Source organism: Macrobrachium nipponense, chromosome 28 (genome assembly GCF_015104395.2).
Source record: "Macrobrachium nipponense isolate FS-2020 chromosome 28, ASM1510439v2, whole genome shotgun sequence".
In the NCBI taxonomy this organism is placed as follows: domain Eukaryota; kingdom Metazoa; phylum Arthropoda; class Malacostraca; order Decapoda; family Palaemonidae; genus Macrobrachium; species Macrobrachium nipponense.
Window position 1 is genome coordinate 27663594 of NC_087217.1, and position 24378 is coordinate 27687971.

The 24378-nt window shown below is 37.7% G+C and overlaps 1 protein-coding gene across 1 annotated transcript in view; it reads right to left on the bottom strand.

The window, feature by feature from the left end:
- LOC135201137 (dynein axonemal heavy chain 7-like) overlaps positions 1–24378 on the bottom strand; it is a 75099-nt gene that overhangs the window by 38262 nt on the left and 12459 nt on the right. The window contains exons 22-45 of the mRNA XM_064230015.1: positions 23930–24066; positions 23303–23548; positions 22818–23016; positions 21419–21546; positions 20054–20163; positions 19325–19443; positions 12804–12945; positions 11860–11996; positions 11263–11409; positions 10110–10193; positions 9424–9589; positions 8446–8533; positions 7947–8004; positions 6702–6950; positions 6158–6315; positions 5660–5831; positions 4366–4713; positions 4059–4183; positions 3289–3382; positions 2657–2854; positions 1778–1901; positions 1151–1329; positions 673–798; positions 126–299 (exon numbers count right to left, since the gene is read on the bottom strand). Of these exons, the coding sequence (XP_064086085.1) occupies positions 126–299; positions 673–798; positions 1151–1329; positions 1778–1901; positions 2657–2854; positions 3289–3382; positions 4059–4183; positions 4366–4713; positions 5660–5831; positions 6158–6315; positions 6702–6950; positions 7947–8004; positions 8446–8533; positions 9424–9589; positions 10110–10193; positions 11263–11409; positions 11860–11996; positions 12804–12945; positions 19325–19443; positions 20054–20163; positions 21419–21546; positions 22818–23016; positions 23303–23548; positions 23930–24066 (3708 nt within the window). The remainder of the gene's footprint in view (positions 1–125; positions 300–672; positions 799–1150; positions 1330–1777; positions 1902–2656; positions 2855–3288; positions 3383–4058; positions 4184–4365; positions 4714–5659; positions 5832–6157; positions 6316–6701; positions 6951–7946; positions 8005–8445; positions 8534–9423; positions 9590–10109; positions 10194–11262; positions 11410–11859; positions 11997–12803; positions 12946–19324; positions 19444–20053; positions 20164–21418; positions 21547–22817; positions 23017–23302; positions 23549–23929; positions 24067–24378) is intronic.

The following is a 24378-nucleotide window of genomic DNA, read 5'->3' on the forward strand; positions in this document are numbered from 1 at the left end:
GGATTCCCCTGCTTGCATGCTAAACTTGGTATCACTGGAATAACAAAAACAGCAGCACTAACAAACAATACTAAAGATAACTACGGCACTAACAAACTCCAGGACGGAACAGTACCTACTCTCACCTGTATCACCCTGAAGTAATCCTTGAGATTGAAGATATAGTGCGACCGAGACGGGGTCGGCCTGAGGTTGGTAGCTGCTGCCCTGTACACTTCAAGGGTCCCACTGACGATCTCTCCTATGCACGGGTCGAACATCTTGCTGAAGCCTCTGGTGTCCAGATGCCACAACAGGATCTTGGAGGGGATATATGAAGGATAATGACAGCATGGTACTTGGTCTTTTATTGTTATTATTCAGGAGATTAATCCTATTCGTATTGATTAAAATGAGCTTAAATGAGTGAATTGTACATGCACTAATGCACAGATGAAAGAATTTTTATCCTTTATGGTAGTAGATTGTGTAGAGGACCTTTTAATCTGTTATCAGGAGTTCAAATCTGCTTAAAAACGTGTGTGTGTGTGTGTGTGTGTGTGTGCGTGTGTGTAAGAGGAAAATGGATGAAAGAAATAGAATAAATGAAGAAGTTCATGAACTGAGAACGAAAAGAGAGCGAACAAAGAAAAAACCAATTTCTTTTCTCATTATTATTCTTCTTCTACAAACCTTCGAGTAGATTGAGTGGATGGTTGCGTCATCGAAGTCGTTCACGGCTACGACGTTGAAGTGTCTCAGAAGACGCGGCGTCAGGAGGGTCCTCCCGCTGTCTCTCAGGGTCATGGTTGATACTAACTGAAGGGAAGAATAAAGAGTGTATTTAACTATATATATTATATATTTAAGTATTTATATTTATATATCTTGTTACTCTTTCAGAAGGGGTGGCACCAAAAGGGACAGACCCCTCCTAGACCTGAGAAAATCTCTGAGGATGGGGCTGCTAGCCCCACAGCCTTTTTCCAACCACAACTGCTGCTGGGATCCATTCGCAGCTGACTCGACTGACGGGCGGCACGCTGAAACTGAACTATGGAACAAAGGACATCATGAATGCAAGCAAGTGTTCTACCACTGACCTATGGCACCAATAGGATCATTCATAGGGTATTTAGGTACAAATATACCCAAGGTATCCACACCCTACCTGCATATCCTCCAGGTGAATAGGCTCCACCTCCTTCCGGATGTCGTACCAAGTGGCGTGGTCAATCAGCTGCCGGATGAGCTCCAGAGGTGGGTGAGAGCCAAAGGCATCTGCCTGTGGCAGGTTGAGGTCATCCACGTAGAGTACACACTTCTTCCCGACCGGAGGACCGTAGACGCCTGGGGTAAAATGAACGAGTGCTCTGAGATTTTACACAAATGCATCTCTTTGTAGGTATGGTCATTTCCTGCTTGTAATTTTACTTCTTGATTCGTCAGCGGAAGGCAGGAAGCAACAGTGACCACTGTCTTCAATATTTCTTGAGTAATACTTTAATAGCAGACACACACACACACACTACATATATATATATATATATATATATCTATATATATATATATATATATATTTATATATATATTTATATACATTGGAATTCACTTTCTGCTTCTATTTGTCCTTAGTCATATAGCTTTTCTTTTATACATGTGTATATATATACACATATATATAGAAAAGTTATATGACTTAGGAAAAATAGAAGCAGAAAGTGAATTCCAATCCCTGTCAGTAAAGGGTATCAGAGAGAGAGAGAGAGAGAGAGAGAGAGAGAGAGAGAGAGCTGACCTTTCTTCCTCTTATCCAAGCCACTCATAATTAGTTCTTGGACGTGTGTGGTGGTCGTGTGGGCTGAGAAGCTGACAAACATCGGCTTGTACAATTCTCTCTTGAGCTTATTGTGCAGAAATTCCTGCAACAGAAAAGATTCTAAATTAGTGCTGCTGGTGGAAGCTTCTTCATGTATTCCTCGCCCGGATACAAGGCTTCCAGTAGTGATAAAAGTAAAAAGAAAAGTGCGAGGAAGTCGGGAATGGAATGGTGTATATGTAACAAGCTAAGAACAAGTGACGTAGCCTATGGGGTCATTCACTGATGAAAGGGAAATTGAGCGTAAATAGGTTCTATAGGTAAAACAAGAGGAAAACCTCAAAGCATTTACACTATGAAACAATTGTTAGGAGAGTCTACAACATAAGATGGAAGAAAGAGAATATCAACAGAGGTAAAGTAAAAGGAATGGAAATGATTCTATCTAATTGTGGTAATTCACCACTGAGAGCAGCTATAAAACATCTGAATTTCCAGAGTCAAACGTGAAAAAGTGAACTTACAGACTGGAACGAATGAAACTTCTGAATTTCCAAAGGCAAAAGTGAAAAAGTGAATGTACACACTAGAATAAATGCTGGTTACAATACAAATAACAATAAATCAATGTTTTTTTACAAAATATTAAAACAAAAGTACGGAATTTACAAATGAAAACTATGCAAATACGTTCACCAGTTATCTAAAGCCAATGACTACATAATGTTCACAATAGGCTATTTCTACATCCTAATCCACTGTCTTATATTCCCGAAATATAATGACAGAGAGAGAGAGAAGAGAGAGAGAGAAGAAGAGGATAGAGAGAGAGAGAGAGAGAGAGAGAGAGACTCTCACCGCCACGTAGACAGACTTCCCTGTAGCAGGGGGTCCCACGAGCAACAGAGGTTTAGCCTGAGACACCAGGAGTTGAAGAAGGGCCGATACCCTCACAGTGCCCACTGTGGGCACCAGGATCTGGTGGGCAGCCACGTCCCTTGGGATCGAACCCGCGTTGTTCAGGTCCTCGCTCCATTTCTGCCAGAAGCCGCGACCCTGTTAATAATAATAATAATAATAATAATAATAATAATAATAATAATAATAATAATAATAATAATGAAAATTGTTTAAAGTTATAATTCCAATATGATGAATAATTATGTAATAATTACTAAATAAGGAATGGGCTCATTTAAATTATGGATTTGACTAGAGTGAGTTAAAGGCTTAAACTAGGTTAACTTATATATATATATATATATATCATATATATCTATATATATATATATATATATAATATATATAATAATAATAATATTATGCCTGTAACAAGAATTGCTAGTTGGATTTGCTCTTGAATAAAAGACGAAGAATGTGGAAAGGTCAGAGAGAGAGAGAGAGAGAGAGAGAGAGAGAGAGAGAGAGAGAGAGAGAGAGAGAGAGAGAGAGAGAGAGAGCTTTGAGTGGCCGATGCCTGTGGTACCAACCTCCTTGACGAATTTATAGTGGAAAACAGTGTCCTCGTCAGGTATGGGCAGCTGATACTCATGGGGCGGTTCTATTACTTCACTCAAGGCATATCTGTTAAAAGGTTTAAATAATTGTCATATTTTGATACAGAAACTTCAACAACTAAGTGTAAGTTTTAGCTAAGATGCAATACATTACTACCCTCATGCAATTCTCCTTGCAGTTAAATAATTTACTTACATTTTTATGTATTTATTTATTTACTTGTTAATTTATGTTTTTTTTATAAATGATTTCTTTTCTGTTACCTCTTGCTAATGAACGCCATAATAGTCTTTGGAAGCTTGCTTGAATTTCAAGTCACTGACCCCTGTGGTGGGCTTGTTCCATACATATAGGGTTCATTTAATAATAATAATAATAATAATAATAATAATAATAATAATAATAATAATAATAATAATAATAATAATAATAATAATAATAATCTTTGGCAGCTGGAATTCCAAGGCAATGACCCTTGTGATGGGCTTGTTCCATATGAATAGGCTTCATTTAAATAATAATAATAATAATAATAATAATAATAATAATAATAATAATAATAATAATAATAATAATAATAATAATAATATTTGGGAGCCTGAATTTTGAGACAATGGCGCCTGTGGTAGGCTTGTCCCATAAAAATAGGGTTCATCTTCTGAATAACAAAAATAATAAAAGTGGATTATCTAAATAAACGTCTTTACAAAAGCCAGATGATATAAACCAATGAAACGCTTACTTATCAGTAGACTCCTGGGAGGGAGGACCAGCAAAGAGTTCCCTCAATAACAAGTCGAATTTGGCTCTTGAAGGTTCGTCCAGGGGTCCTCCCAAGGACCAAATGCACGAGAAGAGGAAGAAGCTCTGTAAAGAGAAGGGGTAGCGTGATCTTTCTCTCTCTCTCTAGGCAATTCGTATGTATACAAATATAGAGTAACCTCGATCTGAAATCTCTCTCTCTCTCTCTCTCTCTCTCTCTTATGTATACACAGAGATTAATCCATCAAACTAAAATCCCCTCCCCCCCACAAAAGCATTGCTTTCACCTCCAAATGGGCCCGGATATCCGACTCTGGGTTGTTCTTCGTATAAGCCGGATCTGTGAACTCGTCGAGGAAGCAGTCGAAGATGTTCATCAGACTTCGAACGAGGTTGAGGTCGGTGGTGGGCGAGACGCCCTTCTGCACGTAGGACTCGCTCCTCTCCAGCTTGAACCAGTGCAGGCTGCTCCTGACGAAGCAGAGCAGGGGCGGGACGAAGCGGTGGAAGAGGGCGGTCAGCACGCCCTTGTGCTGAGGCGTGAGGGTGTTCGGTAGCTTGGCTAGCCAGGTCTCCACGAGGGGGCGCCAGCCGAGGGCCAGTGGCTCCATGTAGACCATGCCGCAGCGGGAGACCTGCAGGAAGGAGGAACTTTACTGGCTGCTGAGGAGCAAGAGCCCGTGCCTGCACAAGGTTGGCTGATCTTGATAGATAGAAGGGAATCAAGTAAGGTGAAATTATCCAAAAATTGAGCCATTGAAAATATAAGTGCATTAATGTATAACTGAATCACGAAAGTTTGGTAGTATAATATACATTAATGTGCAAAACTAGACGAGAACTGAATTTCATATGATTTTAACCAAAGTCTATAACTAACCTCGTTATGACTATATACATTTCTTAATATAAGCATGTACATTAAGTAAACCTGGTGTTTTTCTAATTATGCATGTTTATATTACCAGGCCAAAGGACCTTCTTAACGGTATGGTTTGACAATTCAGTCTACTAATTTCTGTCCTCAAACTAAAGGTCGAAATCGAGGTTATGCTGAATCTAGCATTTGGGGTAAAAAAAATCAGACTATAACCTACAAGTAATTAATTTGAATAAAATTACACGAATCAGCGCTTCAAAAATATTTTTAAAAATTTTATTAAAAAATCTCATAATTGTGAAGACTGCAAAAGAAAACCTATTGGCATTTAAAAAATATGTTAAAAATTACTATAGACATGAAAAAACTTGTAATGTGAAAACATGAAAAGTAACAATTACTGTAGCTTAAAAAATAGTATATATATAGAAGCAGTAGGGAGAAGACCTATAGAAAGACCTATAAAATCATGGTGACGGCCATACATGAAGATTTAAACAGAAGGCAGAAACCAGAGGTAATACATCTTCAAGTTTAACCCTCAGGAGAGAACCTCAGAAATCAGAGGTAATACCTCTTCAAGTCTAACCCCTTCAGGAGAGAACCTCAGAAATCAGAGGCAATACCTCTTCAAGTCTAACCCCTTTAGGAGAGAAACTGACTTAAAAACATTGGTAATGAAGATGCTGTTTGTCCCTTACGGTGGCTGGAGAGGCGTTCTCGAGGTGGTGAACCTCGAAGATGATGTTTGTGGTGTTGGACAGACAGATGACCTCGCCGGAGTTGAGGCAGAGTTTTTTGTTGTCGTCCAAGACGGAGTTGATGTTCTCTATCCAGACGCTGTCCACTGGGCCATCCAGGACTATCCACTTCCTGTGGGATAGCGATAATAATGACCTCTTTCCCTGTCAGATGAGGAGGACACAGGGGTCTTTCTGAAACTGACAATGACTAAAAAAGTAATAACCCCTTTACCTGTCAGGTGAGGAGGGCACAACCACCTTTCTGAAGTTGACAAAAACAACAATAATACGACCCCTTTATCTGTCAGATGAGGGGGGCATGGTATGGCTACCGTTCTGAAGCTGACAACAACAACCATAATACGACCCCTTTATCTGTCAGATGAGGGGGGCGTGGCACAGCCACCTTCCTGAAACTAACAACGACTACAACAACAATAATAGTGACCCCTTTACCTGTCAGGTGAGGACGACACGGCGAACTTTCTGAAATTGACAGCCAGAACGCCATCAGACCACTCGTGAGACGTGGGGTCGAACTGCCCGTAGAGCTGACCCACCGTGATGGCCTTGGGGTTGATCACACACATCTGCACGCGGTTCTCGCCTTCGTCCTGAGGTCAAAGAGGGTCAAAGTTTTGTTATTTTACTTTAAAGTAAGGATGGACAGGATGGTCAAACCCATGTCTTTATTATTATTCACTCTATTCATATGGAAAAAGCCCTACCACAGAGGCCAGTGACTTGAAATTCAAGCTTCCAAAGAATATTATGGTGTTCGTTAGAAAGAAGTAACAGAAGGCAACGGGAATACAGAAAGAAGACACCACTTATCAAAGAGGGAAAAAAATAAATCAACAAATTAATGAATAAACAGACATTTAGAGGGAAGGAATTATGAAACCAACACTGCTTCGGTCAAGAAAGAGGTTTTAGCCAAAAATTGAAAGAAGAATGATCACGTAAACAGTGAGACCAGACAAGCGACAGACACACCCACCCTCTCATTCATGATGGCCAGGGCCTGAGAGAGGGTCTTCAGAGCCACGGTCTTCCCTCCGATGGGGTTCCCGATGAGCATGAAGCCGTGCCTGACTCTCATGGTCTCGTAGACCTGCTGGATTTTGCCCATGAAGTAGTCGTTGGCACGGAGGCCCGCGGCTGCGCAGACGTCCCTCACCGCCCTGTGGAGGAAGGTGTAGTCCGGCTGGGGGAGGACGACCCCTGGGAAGAGGTCCGAGATGATGCCCTGGGGGGAGGAAGAGAACAAAAACAAACCCGCCACAGGGGGCCATTATAGACTTGACATTTTCAAGCCTCCAAACAATATTATGGAGTTCATTGGAAAGAATCAATAGAAGGTGATAGGAAATACATAAAGAAGAATAGGGAATGTGTAAAGGTAACTGATCAATATGTAAAGATATTCATCAGTGTACTAAGACTATGTAGTGAAGAGAGGAAGGCAGCATATATACAAAGAATGCACTTCATAAAATTATGAAGAATATGACACTGAACGAATGAAAATCCAAGAATGACTGTGCACGAAGATACTGATAACTGTGAGGATAAGACACACAAGGGAATGCGATATAAGGAACAATAAGAACTGATAAAAGTGTGAAAAAACATGTAATTAAGGAATGAAACCAAAATTGTAGACGAATGTGTGAGCATACCATTAAGAGTAATACATTTATAATGAGTAACGTTTATAATGTATATAAGTAATAAATGAATATAAAGAAGCTGTTGATGATAAATTGAAGAGAAAATACAGACTGAATAAAGGTATACAAGGACTGGTTTTGTATAAGGAGTCGACTGGTACAAGGAATGAATGATTGTGCATAAAGAATGAATAAGTTTAAGCAATCATGATGGATAAGGAGCGAATGAAGAATATGCATAATGAAAAGATATGAAAGTGAATACATAACAGCAAGTGATGCAGTTGCATAAGGAATGAAGGATGAGTAAAGATTCATTCAGGAAAGTAATTAATAATCATTAATTTAAGTAATGAAAATTGTGGTATAGAAACATTGCCTACAGGTAACTTTTGTTTGGCTAAAATCCTCAAATAAGAAATGATGTTACAAGATAATGTCATTATAAAAGCAATGATGTTACAATATAATGTCATTATAGTAATGATGTTACAAAGTAATGTCATTATAATAATCATTATACGTTTCAGAAATGACCATTTCGTACACAAGGAAGAAACACTCATGCTCACCTGAAATAGTGGTAGATCGTGGGCCAAAAATTTGGGCAAGTTTACGTCCCTAATGGACCTGGAGATTAAATAGAAATCAATAATAAAGAAAACGTCCATAATCTCTCTCTCTCTCTCTCTCTCTCTTCTTCTTCTCCCAGTGTGAATCAAATCTTAGAATTTTTTACTGTTTCTATATATGACTGATGCTTTAGAACCATATAAAAATCAGTGTGAAGCAGGAATCACACACACACACACACAGGACACACACACACACACACACATATTATATATATATATTATATATATATACATATATATATATGTATATATATATATATATATATATATATATATATATATATACACATATATAGTACACCTGGGAAGGTGTATGTGAAATCTCGACTGAGAGTGTCAGACAAGACACAGGAAGGGTTGACAGGGGATGGGTGGTTTGGGTGGGAGGGGGGGGGGGTGCAGTACTGTGTTGCATAGAAAACGACTTCCAACCAACCTCAGGACAAGAACGTCCTCTTCCATATCCGGATACTTCAGCTTCAGAGTTCCAGCTGCGATCAGGACCGCCTTCACGGTCCTCATACCTGTAATGGTAAATGTTATTGATAAATATTCAATTGTTATTGGACGACAATAACCCATCATTAAAAAAAATAATGGGGTATTTAATATCAATTACACTTTGTTGTTCAATAACAATAACTATTTGATCACGACCTCTATAGACGCTTACTAGCCTGTTTAAGTAGCACGGAAAAAGCCGCTATTCGGAAATTAGAGAAGAACTTCTACAAGTGTAACGCTGCTGAAGTAGCCATTACTTTTGATAAAGTATGCTAGAGAGAGATCTGCTTCCTAAGTATGTTTGTTATTTAATAACAATGTGAATTATTATTCAATGCTAATAACAATTTGTTATTTACTAACGATGTGAATTATTATTCAATGGTAATAACAATTTGTTATTTAATAACAATCATAAATTATTATTCGATTGCAATAACAATTAATTACTTAGTAACAATAATAGTTTGTTATTCAATAAAACAATACCTTGTTATTTCTGAACAATAATAATCTGTAACCAATAACAACTGAGATTTATTCGACTGCGATTACAATTGTTATTCAATTGCAATTATAATATTACTCAATAACAATAATAATTTGTTATTGTTATTGAATAACAATAATTGGTTATTGAATGACAACAACAATTTGTTATTCAATAACAATAATAATTTGTTATTCTATAACAACAATGATAATTTTTTATTAACAATGATAATTTGTTATTAACAATAATAATTTGTTATTTAACAATAATAATTTGTTAATTAATAACATTTATGCACATGAATACATTATTTCTGGCTTAAACATTTTCCTTCGTCAATGAAATAACGTGAAACTCTGAGCAAAGGCAAAACCCCAACTCCCCCCAAAATCTCAGGGGGGCACGAAATGGACCCACCGTAGTCGTAGTGAGGCTGGGCCGAGAGCTGCTCTGAGCACAGCCTGTAGGTGGCGACGATCTTCCGGGACATGCTCCGAGCGGCGACGAAGCCGAAGGAGTACAGGGAGATCTCGGCGATGAGGCCGTAGTCAGGTACCATCATAGCCACTGACCTGAAGAGTGCCTATGTTTGGGGAGGGTTTCGGGGGGTGAGGGGTGGGGGGAGATTATGTGGTAGTTTGGTTAAATGTATAAAGACGTCAGTTTATCTTATTTTTTTCACGATGCATAATCAGTCATGATTGCTATTTTTGTCAAGTTGCATAACTGTGAATTTATGCTGTTACTTTACTGAGATACTGTTCATTTTGTGAAATACAGACCAGTAATTTGTTAAATTAAATACACAATTTTGTTCATTTTAAAGATATACAACTCATTCTGATAAGGGATTACTTAAGAACATCAAAATGTTGGGGGTATGTTGGTGGGCTGAATAAGTTGAACCTTCAATTTATAATGAAAATGCCTGTTTTGAAAATACATTACTCTTGACCAAAAATATTGCAGTTTGTATAATAAGTTGAACTTTCACTTTAAATGAAAATGCCTGTTTTGAAAATAAATTACCCTTGACCAAACATGTTGCAGAGTTTGTATAGGTTTAAAAATCAGCACTTATAATCAAAGATCCTTCCAGTTACCTTCAAATTATCAGGGAGTTCCGACCGCCCGGCGTATCCAGGGTTCATCGTGATAAAGACGGCACACGTTGGATCCAGGCTGACCTAGAAACGGAAAGAGCTTATGACTAACATAGCAGAACTTCAACTTAACAGACGCCTTGGGAGCCTGGCCTTTCTGATAAGTAACAAAACCCCTTAAGTAACGAAGACCTTATATATTATAGTCTGCACTCTAATATTTTTCTAAATATCTTACCGTTAAACAGCATTTCCTCATAGTTCCTAATCTAAAATAATCCAGGCCTGTACTTAAGGGGGTGTCGGGGGTGGGGTGTGGTCGCCCAAAATTTCTAGAAGTCCATATTTTCTGTGACTATCATTTTCATTGAACTGTACTTACAAAGTAATAAGTAAGATTGTTTTTTTTGGCAAGTCTTTTTCTATAAATTTTGTTACTGAAAATTAACATAATTCTTTAGTAGTAGGATATACAAGAGTGATAATAGGAATATAATACATACCTATAAATGCAATGACATTTATAGAAGAAAAGGGCCAGTTTTGGGATAAAAAGACCCCACCCCCTCCATAAAAAGCTCTGGGTACGGGCCTGTAACCTGTATTTTAAACTTGACATTTAGTTTAAGCAAAATATCTGAAATTGTATCACATCTAAAATGGCAACATAGAGAAAAATAATAAAAGAAATATTTATTGTAAGTTAGGTTATAAGTATAGAAGTCAGCCAAATTGAGGTCATTTAAGATTAGGTTTTCCTTTTTACCGTTCAGTTCTTGGATGGGTAACCGACTATGAAAGACACAGGACACTAGTACGTAAACACCAATTCGAGCATGCCAAAGTGCATGAGAGGCTCTTTTAATGCTGTCTATAGTTGGCAACCCACTGTAAGCAGTATCTCTGTCAGGGTATAAAAATGTCATCATAAAATGCATTTTTTGTGATGAAACTATTAAAAAAAAAACAGGTATAAACATTTTTTGTGGGGTTTTCTTGAGTTTTACCAAACAAAATGGGCAAGGTTAAGCATTTTTAAAGAGGTTTCAACTATTCGCGGGAACTGGTATGTATCCCTCGCGAATACAGGGGAACACTGGACATATAAATATTATAAATAGAGTAAATGTATAAACAACTGAATGATTCATACCTCTGTCCCTTGAAGGATGAGTTTGGGAGCCCCAGACTGCAGGCCACGTTGCAGGGTGAGAATCTGCTGAGCCACGACAGACAGCACCTCTAATTCTATCCGGTTGAACTCGTCGAAGCAAGTCCAGGCACCGCAGGAAGCCTGGCCCTATGGGGGGGGGGGGGGGGTAATCAGTATGATAAGCAAATGAATGAATGTAAGTACTATCTGTTTATATGAATGGTAGAGACCATACTATTATGAGTGAAGGTGCTATCAGATTTTATAAATGGAGGAGGCAATATTATTATCAGATTTTATGAATGGGAGAAACCATAGTATTATGAATAAAGATACTATCATATTTTGTGAATGGGAGAAAGCAAAGTATTATAAATGAGATACTCTCAAATTTTATGAATGGAGGACACCATAGTACATTCTTAAATTTGTAGTTTTTATAAACCACGCTGGAATTATTATATACTTTCAAAGAGGCCAGAAAACAGAATTGGAACAATAGGAATTATAATATATACAGACATAAAATTGTATGCAATCACTCTTGTCTATCTATCAGTTTAGCTGCCAACCAGTCTCATATAAGGACCACAATACCTTGAAGAACTTAGCCAAGGAGATATAATCGAGGCCATCAGAGCAGTTGAATACGACGCACTGCTTCGCCACCGCCTTCGCCAGATCTTTGGTCGTCTCCGTCTTGCCCGTCCCGGCTGGTCCTTCGGGAGCCCCTCCTGAAAGGGGGAGTTGCAGCTTCAGTTTCGTTCTTTCCAGTGTCAGGCTAAAGATGAACACGAGACAGGTGATGAGGGCAAGTGTGAAATTTCAGCATCAATTCACGATAGAGCTTATTTCTTATGCTTGAGAGATTGGAAAAGGATGAAATAAGAAGAAAGCGCAGGCTTATTAAAGATTACAGAGGTCATAAGAGAGTAACGATTGAGATGGTACGGGCATGTGTTGAGGATGGATGACGAGGAGGGAGTGAAGAGGGATTGGGAGGAACCTGTTAAGAGGAAGAAGATCGAGAGGGAGACAGAGAATTAGATGGCGAGAAAAAGTGAAGGAAGATAAGAAGAGGTTTGATGGACGATGATGCCTTTGATAGAAGGCAGTGGAGAAGGCGCATCAGGCAACCGACCCCTTTATGTAGGGATAACGGTGTTAAAGAAGAAGAGACATTTTGAGATGCAGCACAGAATATACCCCAGCTGCTGTCCTACACCATACGGTATAAGGGCGGTGGTATCAACTATATAAATCGTCAAGTCCTCATCGATATCTACCAAAGGTTAATTAACCACCTTGTGGAAGTCGTCCAATTAATGTTTCCAAGAAGTTTCATCGAAATTTGTTCATAAGTTCTTTAGGTATTTTTTCGTCAACAAACGCTTACGCAGGTGATAAACCGACCCTCTTCCTCCCAACTTCATTACTTTATTTCCTGGGATTCTCTTATATGCCTGTAAAATAGCAGTCAATCTCCACTTCATTCAGGCTGCATAAACTCACGCAGATAGGGACAGGACCTCAAGACTTACCCAGATTCAGCATGAGAGCTTGAGTCAAGGTGCGGTAACACCTGTCGGTGAGGGACGTGATGACCAGACGTCCTGTGTTGCCCAGATACTCGTACCCATAGTTCAGCTCGGAATTGATCATACGAACCTTCAAGATGTCGTCCTGGAAAGATAAACTAGATATTTATGACGAGAGAGAGAGAGAGAGAGAGACCTTACAGACCTTACAGACCTTACACCTTACATCTTGTTCGGGTTGCCCCAGGTCCCTCAGTGTGAGGCACCTCTAATGTCTACCAGAGAGTTGCTAGTACATCTTCCGGTATATTTTGCATCTTCCTTCCAATCTTGGATGGTCTGGGATGCAGTTTAGATATTTGTCGAGCTTATTCTTAAACACATCTACGCTCACTCCTGATATATTCCTCAGATGAGCTGGCAACGCATTGAATAGACGCTGCATTATCGATGCTGGTGCGTAGTGGATTAATGTCCTGTGTGCTTTCCTTATTTTTCCTGGTATATTTTTGTTTTTGGGCACTATTAATCTACCTCTGCTTGCTCTTTCTGATATTTTTAGTTCCATGATATTTTGTTTCTGCTATTCCTTCTATCTGTTCCATTGCCTGAATTATCATGTAGCGTTCTCTTCTCCTTTCCAGACTATATAATTTTAGAATTGTAGTCTTTCCCAGTAGTCTAGGTCCTTAACTTCTTCTATTCTAGCTGTAAAGGCCTTTGTGGTACACTCTCTATTTGTGCAATATCCTTTTGATAGTGGGTACCATATCATATGCAATATTCAAGTGGACTACGAACATATGTTTTATAAAGCATAATCATGTGTTCAGCTTTTCTTGTTTTGAAGTGCCGTAACAACATTCCCATTTTTTGCTTTACATTTTGCCAACAGACGTTTGCTATTTGATCATTGCATAACATTTTGTTCCTATTCATCAAAAAAAATCACCCAAGAACGGTCTTTAACCTGCTTCCTTATTTGTGATGGTCTCATTATTAGGTCCCTTATATGCATATAGCTTTCTTTCTCTGTCATAATTTATTGATTCAAATTTATCAGAGTTAAATACCATCCTATTTACCTCTGCCCAATCATATACTTTGTTAAGGTCTCTTTGTAGAGCGTTCCTATCTTCATCACAAGTAATTTCTCTACTTATTCTTGTCATCTGCGAAACTACTCACTACCGAATCCTTAACATTATTGTCTATTGTCTTCAAATCATAATAACAAACAGTATTGCAGCTAACACCGTACCTTGCGGCACACCGGATATTACCTTGGCTTCATCCGATTTCTCGTCGTTTGCTATAACTATCTGTTTTCGTTTGTGTAAAAATTCTTTTAACCATCTTCCTACTTTATCCACGATATTGTGTTTTCTAATTTTCTTCGCTAATATATTATGGTCTACTTTATCAAAAGCTTTTGCAAAGTCTAAATAAACCACATCTGTTTCATTTCCGCTTTTCATATTTTTGAATATGTTTTCACGGTGGACTACAGTTGTTTTTGTGGTGTACTTTTTCCGGGTACGAAACCATGTTGTCCTTTATTAAACAAATTATTTTTTATTAAATGTTTCATAATATTTTTCTTCATTACCCTTTCATACACTTTCATTATATGATGTTATTTGACTCACAGGCTATAATTACTTGCCTCTAGTCTTGATCCACTTTTGAAAGTAGGGGTAATATACGCTAATTTGTGCTCATCATATATCTTGCCTGTATCTACACTTTGTCTTAATAATATTGCAAGTGGCTTTGCGATAGAATGAACTACTTTCTTTAACAAAATAGCAGGAATTCCATCAGGCCCTGCAGCAGCTCCATTTTTAATTTCATTAATAGCCTGCACAATATCAGCTTCATTAATATCTATGTCAGCTAAATATTCACTATTTTCATCCCTTACTTCTATATCATTATCTTCATTATCTATTCTAGGGGTGAATTCTCTCTTATATCGTTCTGCCAGTATGTTGCAAATTTTTCCTTTTTTTCATTCGTTAATCTCCCGTCAATTCTCGAGGGCCTATTTCTATTCTTCTTTTATTCATCTTCTTCGCATATGAGTATAATAGTTTGGGGTTTTGCTTGATATTTAATAGGGTTTTTTCTTCCAAGTCCGTTTTTTTCATTTTCTTTTGATTGTATAATCTTTTTTTTCTGCATTTTCTATCTTACTTTTTAGTTCTATAACTTTCCATGCATTTTTTTCTTTTGCAAGACCTTTTTTTCCCTTTCTGATTTTCTGGAACAAGATTCTTCTGTCTCTTGGTATGCATGAATGATGTTTACTTTTCTTCTTCGGTATATATTTTTCCACTATTATCTCCAATATTTTATATAATATCTCCGTATTTACCCTTATGTCATCACTTACGAAAATGTTATCCCAATCTTTGTTTAATTCTTCATTAATTTCTGACCATTTTATATTTTTACTGTAGAAGTTGTATTTTCCATATCCTTCCCACTTTTTCGTTTCTTGCTTATCTCTATTTTCACTTGCTTTGGAATGAACTGTAATTCTATGACATTATGGTCTGAAATACTCGCATTATAAACTATTATTTCTTTAACATAATTCATCTCGTTCACAAAAATACTAGGTCTAAAGTATTTTCCTTTCTTGTTGGCAGGTGATTTATTTGTTGAATGTTGTATTCTAGTAGCATATCTAATCGCTTTTCTTTTCAAATTGCCTCTTATCTTCTGCACTACTATTACTCTCTTTTTATATGTATAAGTACAACCACAATCTCCTATTCGTTCTTTCCATTCTACGAAAGGAAAGTTGAAGTCACCAGATAGAGAATAGTCCAGTCCTTGTGATTTCTACTATATCATCCAATTTTTCAATTATTAAGTCAAACTCTTTAGTATTAGGAGGTCTATATATTACTATGTTCATCAATTTTTCAGATTCAAATTTACTACCGCTATTAGTTCACATTCTGAGTTACTATATTTCTCATATATTTTTCCTTGTTTTTGTCTTTCCCATATATTGCGGTTCCCCCTTGATTCCTATTTTTTCTATCTGATCTATAAGTTTGGAACCCTTTTATTTGATCATCATTCCCAGTCTCTTGGGAATACCAGGTTTTTCACTTATATTCATTATATCTATTTCTTTTCATTTTGGTTAGTTCTTCTAAGTACTCTATTTTTCTTTTTGAGTTACTCGTAACTAAACCCTGCGCATTCATCACTATGATGGTTTGCGTGTTTTCTCCTTCATTTAATACTGATAGTAATAAGGATTTTCCCATGTCTCTTTCCTGTTCTGGTATGTTGTTCTTTTTTTTCATTTCCAGAAATTCTGACATTAAAAAATCCAACTTTTCCATAATATTTGATCTTCCTTCATCATCAATTATTCATTTTGTGTCTGAATCTGCAATTTTCTCCGTTTCTGCAATATCCTCTTGCATAATAAATACAGTTATTATCTCTTGAGTAGAATTTCGGAGCTGATGCTTTGAAATTCTTTGCTGACACCTCTGCATATCTCATTGGTGGTTTGCTTTTCTCTTTTTACCTGATATTCTTGATTTCTCTCTTTATTTGTTTCTTTCTTATTTTGGATTTTATTACTTGGTTGGTTATTTATTTGATTATGATTCATGGCTACAGGGTGCATATATTTGCATTTTTTGTCGAACTTACATCCTTTTCCTTCTTTTAGGTTTTTACATATTTTGGATGCAGATCTCTGCAATCATCCCCATATCCATCTAAGTATGCACATTTACCATATATTTCATAGTTTTGACATATCTTAGGATGTTTGTAGTAACATCTTTCTCCAAATCTGCAATTCCCTCTTTTCAAAAGGTTGCAGATTTTGTCTTTCTTGTCTATTTTTTCCTCTTTCCCGTCATTGTATAGATCTGGGTAGAGCCTCTTCGGGATTTGCTTTTCTGTTGTCATATCGTAATTTATTTCTTCGTAGGTATGCTGCTTTATTGCCTCATATGTAGTATCAATGAGTATCTCTGCATCCATACTTTTATCTTGTTCTTTGTTTTCCTTATTTTTTTCTGTCCCATTTCATTTTTGTTTACTTCTCTTCCGTTTTCCTCTTCTTCTTTTTCTTCTTCTTCTTCTCTTCTCTTCTTCTTCATCCTCAACTATTTGTACATTCAATCTTGATTTAATAACATTGTCTATCCATGATAGACATGTTGAACAAAAATTCTTGTATCTTTTCTCAAATCTTGCATTACCTCAGCACACTGTGGATGGGTCGGAATGTTGCATGCAGCACATTTTCTGATTAGGTTTTGTGATTGACTATGCTATACCAAACTTACACAGTTTGCATGCTTTTGGCATTCTTTTTCCTAATGCATCAATTAGTATATTCACAAGATTCACCTTATTCATTTTCTTTGTCGGAATATGTTGGTTTATGTGTATATTTTCTTTATGAGTCCCTCTTGACCACTTGGATTTTATTTGGAACTTCTTCAATTATTTTCAAGATGTTTTCATTAGATTTGTTCCAGTTTGAAGGATTATATCCTTCTAATATATCTATGAATGCTTTTGTACCTCTTTGGTTAGGACTGTTGCTGATTTCATAGATGAGAAATGTCAGTTCCCTTCTGCTACCTCATCGTATGCGAATCTGCTAGACACGCCAAATTACGCCACCTTTCCCGCATTTGTTGGAACTTACTGCCATCTTGTTCTGATTTATAGTATTACACTTGATAAAACTAACTTAGAAGACGCTTTATCCTACTATTTTCCACACTAATCTTATCACCGATAGTTCACGAACACTTCTAGATATTTCTCAAATTCAAATAGTCGTATGTTAAAACTTGTGATATCTGTTGATTATTGTGACTTCACGCGGGTTACGTCTCACCAAGCAAGATGGCTACTACAAAAAAGAGAGAGAGAGAGAGAGAGAGAGAGAGAGAGAGAGAGAGAGAGAGAGAGATTTTCATGTTTCTATGAAATGCATGCCTGTGTTTCTGTTATATAAACTAAGCGTCTCTCAGTGCAACAGAACTGAATATATATTGCATGTTCAATAAGGATCTTTGTGTTGTTGGTAAGACTCTGCCCTATAAACATACACAATATAAAGCGATGTTTGTTTGTTTGTTTGTTTGTATGGTGTTTTTACGTTGCATGGAACCAGTGGTTATTCAGCAACGGGACCAACGGCTTTACGTGACTTCCGAACCACGTCGAGAGTGAACTTCTATCACCAGAAATACACATCTCTGACCCCTCAATGGAATGCCCGAGAGTCGAACTCGCGGCCAACGAGGTGGCAGGCGAACACCATACCGATCACGCCACTGAGGCACTTATAAAGCGTATGACGTAGTGGAAGCGTTCTGAACAGGGAGTCATCCGTGGCTTTCAGTAGATATAACATGAAAAAAAGTGACGTGTCTTCATTCGATATTTTGCTTCGTCCTAGGGCAACCCTCCTTCTTTATGGTGAATATAACAAAGATAAAAAACAAATTGAATCAACGAGACTTTCTCCAGGAAATTCAGGAACAAAAACCTTATAAGTGGAAACAATATCAAACGAAATTCCCAAACTAATTAACCACCCATGAAAAATATTAACTTAAATCAACATGATGAATTTCTCCAGGAAATCCAAGAATTGAAAACCCTCACCAGAGGTATTATTGCTTTGAAATGTATCTTTTTAAACAGACAGACGGACAGGGCTCCTGGACAGTAATGATTGGGAATGATGAATAGTGACTTCGATCACTGCCTGTCGAGCAAGGTCTTTTGTTGATGATGAATGAGCCGTTGGAAAACTGATAAAGTGGAGTCCGTGTTTTGTTGTGGTCTTCAGAAACAGTAACTCAGGAAGGAATGTAACGAAGGATAGACGAATGTAAAAGATATGGATGAGTGAAGGAATGCAGAGCTGTCAATTGTCAAAATGAGGGAGGAAAATGTGTATAAATGAATGTGAGATCAATAATGACTGAAAACTAGACTGACTAGTTGTAAATGAGACTGGCACACTCATATGCCAAATTCACTGACTGACACATTTACTAGAATGACTGAAGAACTGTACTGGCTGACTCATATTCCACAATGATTGAATGTGACTGACTGACTAACATATACCATATTGACTGATTAATATACCAGATTAACTCATTAACTGACTTACATAACAGACTGCTTGTTGGCTGACTATTATCCCAAAGTATCTGACTAACTGGCTGACTCATATACAGGATTAACTGACTATTACACAACAATGGTTGACTAGCAGACTAATACAACAGAATTATGAAACTGACTAATATACTAAACTGACTGACTGACTGATTAATTTGCCCTACTCATTAACTGACTTACAAATATACCAGTTTGACTACAGGACTGACTCACAAATAAACCAGTCTGACTATTTGACTGACTGAAGAGTATACCAGATAAACTGACAGACTGACTGACAGCTTACTGGTAATATCTGAAAGCCTGACTGAGTGCACAAAACTTACCTGCCAATAATACCTCAGTTGCGACAGCCAGGTAAAATCAGTGAGGCTGTGCACCTTCTTCTTGATTAGCTCCTCCTTCAGGACGTCGCGAGAATGCACGTCGAGGACCACAAGCGCTCCTGCAGGAGTAGAGAAAGGATCCTTCAGACTGATTTCATGAAATCTAAGTTCAAGACGGCGAAATGAGGGAGTTGGAGAGGTAGAAAATAAAGGAATGGGAACGGAGGCAAAGTAAAAGGCTAAAAAGTGGGGGTCAGGAGCTGAAGGGACGTTGCAAACACCCTTTTAGTAATGCTTACAGTGCACCACGTGAGGTGCACTGACGGCACTAAACTCTCCCCCCCCCCACCCCCCCAGAGACAGGACTTCCTTCAGGACACGGCAGAAAGATTCTCAAGAAGTGGACTTCAATATTATCTATCTTTTTCTGAACCTACTCATAATTGGCTAAGGAAGACAGTACCTTAATGAAAATTAGCCTCTCATGAATCACTTTGAAATCAAACTATTATTATTATCAGCAATATTGTCCTCGAAATATCAATTTAATCTCAAACTGACTCAGCTAAGTCTATGAAATTTGCCGAAGATTGAACAGAATTAGGAAAGGAAAAGATTGATAACATGCCATGTGGTTACGTTTGTTCCCCCTAAAGATACGAATTGAACCTCTACAGGAACAGGTGAGTTAACATTGCAACTGTAAATCAAGAAGGGGAAAAAACTGACCTAAAGTCGTGCGATTCTGCTTGGAGAGCTGACCTCGAACAAGGCTTACGACCTTCTCGATCTGGGTGTTGCAGGTCTCCAGATAGTCTTGCATTGCGTCTTGGCTCTCGCTGAAATCAAACGAGCACAGAGGAACCCTCATTACATCTCTGCATCCAGGTGATGAATCTTTGCTCTTTGGACAGAAAAGTATTGCAGGAAATAGTTCAACACAAGAGACTTTCAACTTTACCTGATAGTTTTACTGCACAGTGAGTGAGGAGTTCCATCAGATATCAAAGTGGGGAGAGAAGCTTTAGTACGAGTGTGGCCATGATTCTAAAGAGTGATCACTCACGGGATATCTAGGAGGTGCTGTTTCCTAGACACACCTGCCCCTCTCTTTCTTTCGCTCAGAGCAGAATTCAAGTTATATTCTGTAAATCCTTTGTATACAAGTCTCGTGCCTGCCGTCAACCGTATTTATGACATTTTTCCATTGGAAAAATATATTCATGAGGATTATGATACTGACTTATTGCGTTTATGCAGGGCTAGGAGGAAATTTTAAAACGTCCTTTTTTTCAAGTTTTATTTAGGAGTGAATTTTAGAAACAGTCTGTTCAATATTTTTACAGATGTTAGCAGTTATGAAAAGTTATTAGGAGAGTTACAGAAGCTGTTCATAATTAAAAATTTAAGATTAATTATTCTGTTTCAAAGCGTAAATTGAAAGGACATAAAAAATAAATGCCAAACTTAACTTTAGAACACAGGTACAACAGTAATTATAAAGAAGACAAAGGCTACACCCAGTAGATACAGTATAGATGCCAGTTTTTAAAAGACAGTTTGCATGGAAGCATTTGGCAACTCTACTATGAAATAGGCGTGGCTTGTGTCTCAACTAAGGGAAAACGAAGAAACATTTACCATATAATTACACTTCATATGTTTTATGTCAAATAAAATAAGCTTAGCAGCTAAATGAGTCACTGACATTAAAAACAATTTAGCATTTAATGTGTCTAGTGCAAAGGCAATGTCAGCTTAAAAATACAGCTGTTAGTTACCCGAATGCTAGACATTATTATTCTATAATAAAAGCTGTTAGTTCTTCAACGATTCTCCTTTAGCTGAAGAATCATTCAAGTGCAGAGTAATGAATGATGTATAAAATAAGGAACTTAATAGTTAAGAATAACATATGAGAATGACACTTGTTTAATTATATATATAAAAGCCTGAAAGATATAGTTTAATGCCCACATTCAACTGTAGACCTTAGAGCTTTAAGCAGATCAACTTATAGATTAAACAACGCTAAATAAATGTCAGAAGTGTGAATAACAATGAACAATACATCATTTGAAACTGGAGTCTTACCTCATACACTGAGAAACGTTTGTTGTCCAAAACGTCTGTGAAACGCAGAGAACAGCCTGGCCTGGCCATTCAAGGGCCCAGTCTTCTCTCACTTTTGTGGTGTAAGCTTCCATACACAATTTCACGACCTGGTTTTACACAGAGACACTGGTTACTCACATCAGACACTGTTTATTCATATCATGCACAAACTTCTGGCTACCTTAAATAGTAGCAGTTATAGTTTAATAGCCAACAGCACTCACGAATAACTGTTACTTTCATGATCAATTAGAGTCGTGATTTAATTACTCTAGACACAAGTAAACACGGGTCTTTCTGATGTCACTGATTCCCAATTTAAGGATAATGTTGGGTTAAGTGTCATGTGAATGTCGTGTTTACTCATATCCAAAAGTTTTCCCGACACTGAATAAATTTGGTTTATTTAAAATAATGACAGGTACTATCTACATACACCCTGTTAGTCCAAGAAATGGGCTTCAGAGTCACAAAAGAGCCTCTACCTGGTGTCCTCATCTTTTGGGCTCAGGAGGTACTACTAGGTTCTAATTCTTACTCTTCTGGACTGACTCACCAATAGCAAATATCATATAACTCCTCTACTGCATAGCTGACTAATGCTTAACACAGCTGAGGTATTTTATCAACTGAAGAAAATTGTGACGTTAAGAAGCATCTATTTGGGTTATCTAAGTGCTAAACCAGACCAAATCATTATGAATGACTACAAATGGCAACTGTCAGTTACTGACTAGCTTTTGTTTGCATATAGTTACTTGGGTGAACTGTAAATACGTAAAGGTTTTCATGGTGTCTTAGCAGACCTTTGCTGATTAGGGGGAGTAGATCTTCTCTTCCTCTTCCTCCTCCTCCTCTTACTATTCCTCTTTAGTATTGTTTTAAAATAAACTGGTAATTACGAAACTTGGTAATCCACTATGGACTAAGGTCCACTTGATCCGAATTTGAGAACTGAGTATCTTATACCAGGAACTCCTGGTACAGTATGTGACTGCATCTGACAATGAGCAATGGAGTAGATGTATTACCTCCCAGCAAATGGCAGACACACCAGTCCATCCAAGAAAACAATGCAAACAAAAACTGCACTAAAGTCTAGACTGTCACATGAATAACTTTCAACCTACAACACAGAACATGCATGATGAAAATAGAATTTTATTCTTCTTAGAATGAATATCAAAACCTAATTCTAATTCATGTTTAAGGTTTAGTTATTGTCATAATACAAAGGTTTTTTTTAGGGGCAGACGTAAAGAAAATCCAGGAACCTCAAGTTAAGACATCTTAGTAAAGTCCTCCTAGGGATTTCTGTGTCAAATGGATCAAACAGGGAGTCCCTTTCAACAGCCTTGGGAGCTGAGTAAATGCTTACCTTCTTGATGCTGTCTTTAACACTGGCCTCTAATTGCACAAGCCATTTTTCTACCTGCCCTCGAGCCTTAGCTGTGCTGATGATCTGGGTTAGCGTGATGACTTCACCCTCACTTGACCTGACGGCGACTACTTCGAGATCTTCGCCAAAGTCCAGGGAGTTCACGCCCTCGAAACACTTCTTCAGGTGCGGTTGTACCCTGGGATTAGGTTAAAATTATAAAAAGATGGGAATGCAAAGTGGCATTTTGGAAGTACAGAGGGGATCAATATGGCAGCAGTTATGTTATTTTGAATAAGTGACCAATTTGAATGGATAATATAGCAAATTAATTGGTTACAACAAGACAGGACAAAACAATTTAATTTTAAGTGTATAATACGTATACATTAACCTTTTCAATGTAAAGGGAATTCATAAGAATCTAGATAGATAGTTAAACCAGTCATATCTGCAAAAGTATAGTAGTAAATGTCCTTCCTGACCTGCTAGGATCTTTCGTCTCACTGAGAATCTCCAGGAGCTCTTCGTTGGAAAGGAAGAAGAACCTCGGGAAGTAGAGGCGTTTCTTTTCCAGGTATTCATTGAGTCCCCTCTGGATCAGTTCCAGCAACTCAGACGACTTCCGAAGCCTTTCCAGAATTTTGTCGACTTCCAGGATGGACAAGACGCGCGTATTCTGTCGGACGCTCTTCATGATGTCCTTCCAAGTCTTGTCCACTGTGTTGAATCTAAAAAGATTTGCATAGAATGGAATATTTTGGGAGTGTAGCTTTCTGATGAAGGTAACTGGATCTAGGTTTTCTCAAACTGATGATAATCTGAGAACTATGGGGTATCCCACTTAATGACTTTACTACTTCAAGGCCTGATGAAAATGAGGCCAAATCAGAAGCAAAATAGTGAGTCATAACCCTGAAGGAAGCAGATGGCCTACTTTTCAGAGCCTAGAAACCTAAGTTAAGAATAACTGAAGCAGAATGAGAATGACAAAAGCCAGTTAGATCTCTTTTCTCCATAACACGTATAATAATCTACCTTATACGTATACCTAAAAACCCAAGAGGTGAAATATGGACTATCCCTCCCTTTCCTCAGAAAGATATATTTACCTTCGTCCTTCCTCAGGCATCTGAGCCATGATATCTGGTGACCCAAAGATGGGTTCCAGGTACATCCAGGTCGCCTGAACCCGAAGCCACTCGTCTAAGACCTCCTGGAGCTGGGCCAGTGTGGTTTCCCAAGCAGCCTGTGAAGGGTGTGAGATCAAATTCCAGACTTTTTAGAAGCATTGAGATTGGACGGGTTGGATAATGATTTAAAGTCATTTAAAGGGGGATATGAAACTTCACCATTAACCTAATCACCTCAGTAATCAACAGTTAAAAGTGAAATGACTGACAATGAATACCTAACACTTTTGTTTTCCCATTAAATATCTAAAAATACTAAGCCGTTTCCAAGACTCCTTTTTAAACCAATCAAAAACCCCCAATAATTTTTATTAAAACTATGGTCCAGAAATTTCCTGTTAAACCTTACACTTGTACGTAATCCTCTG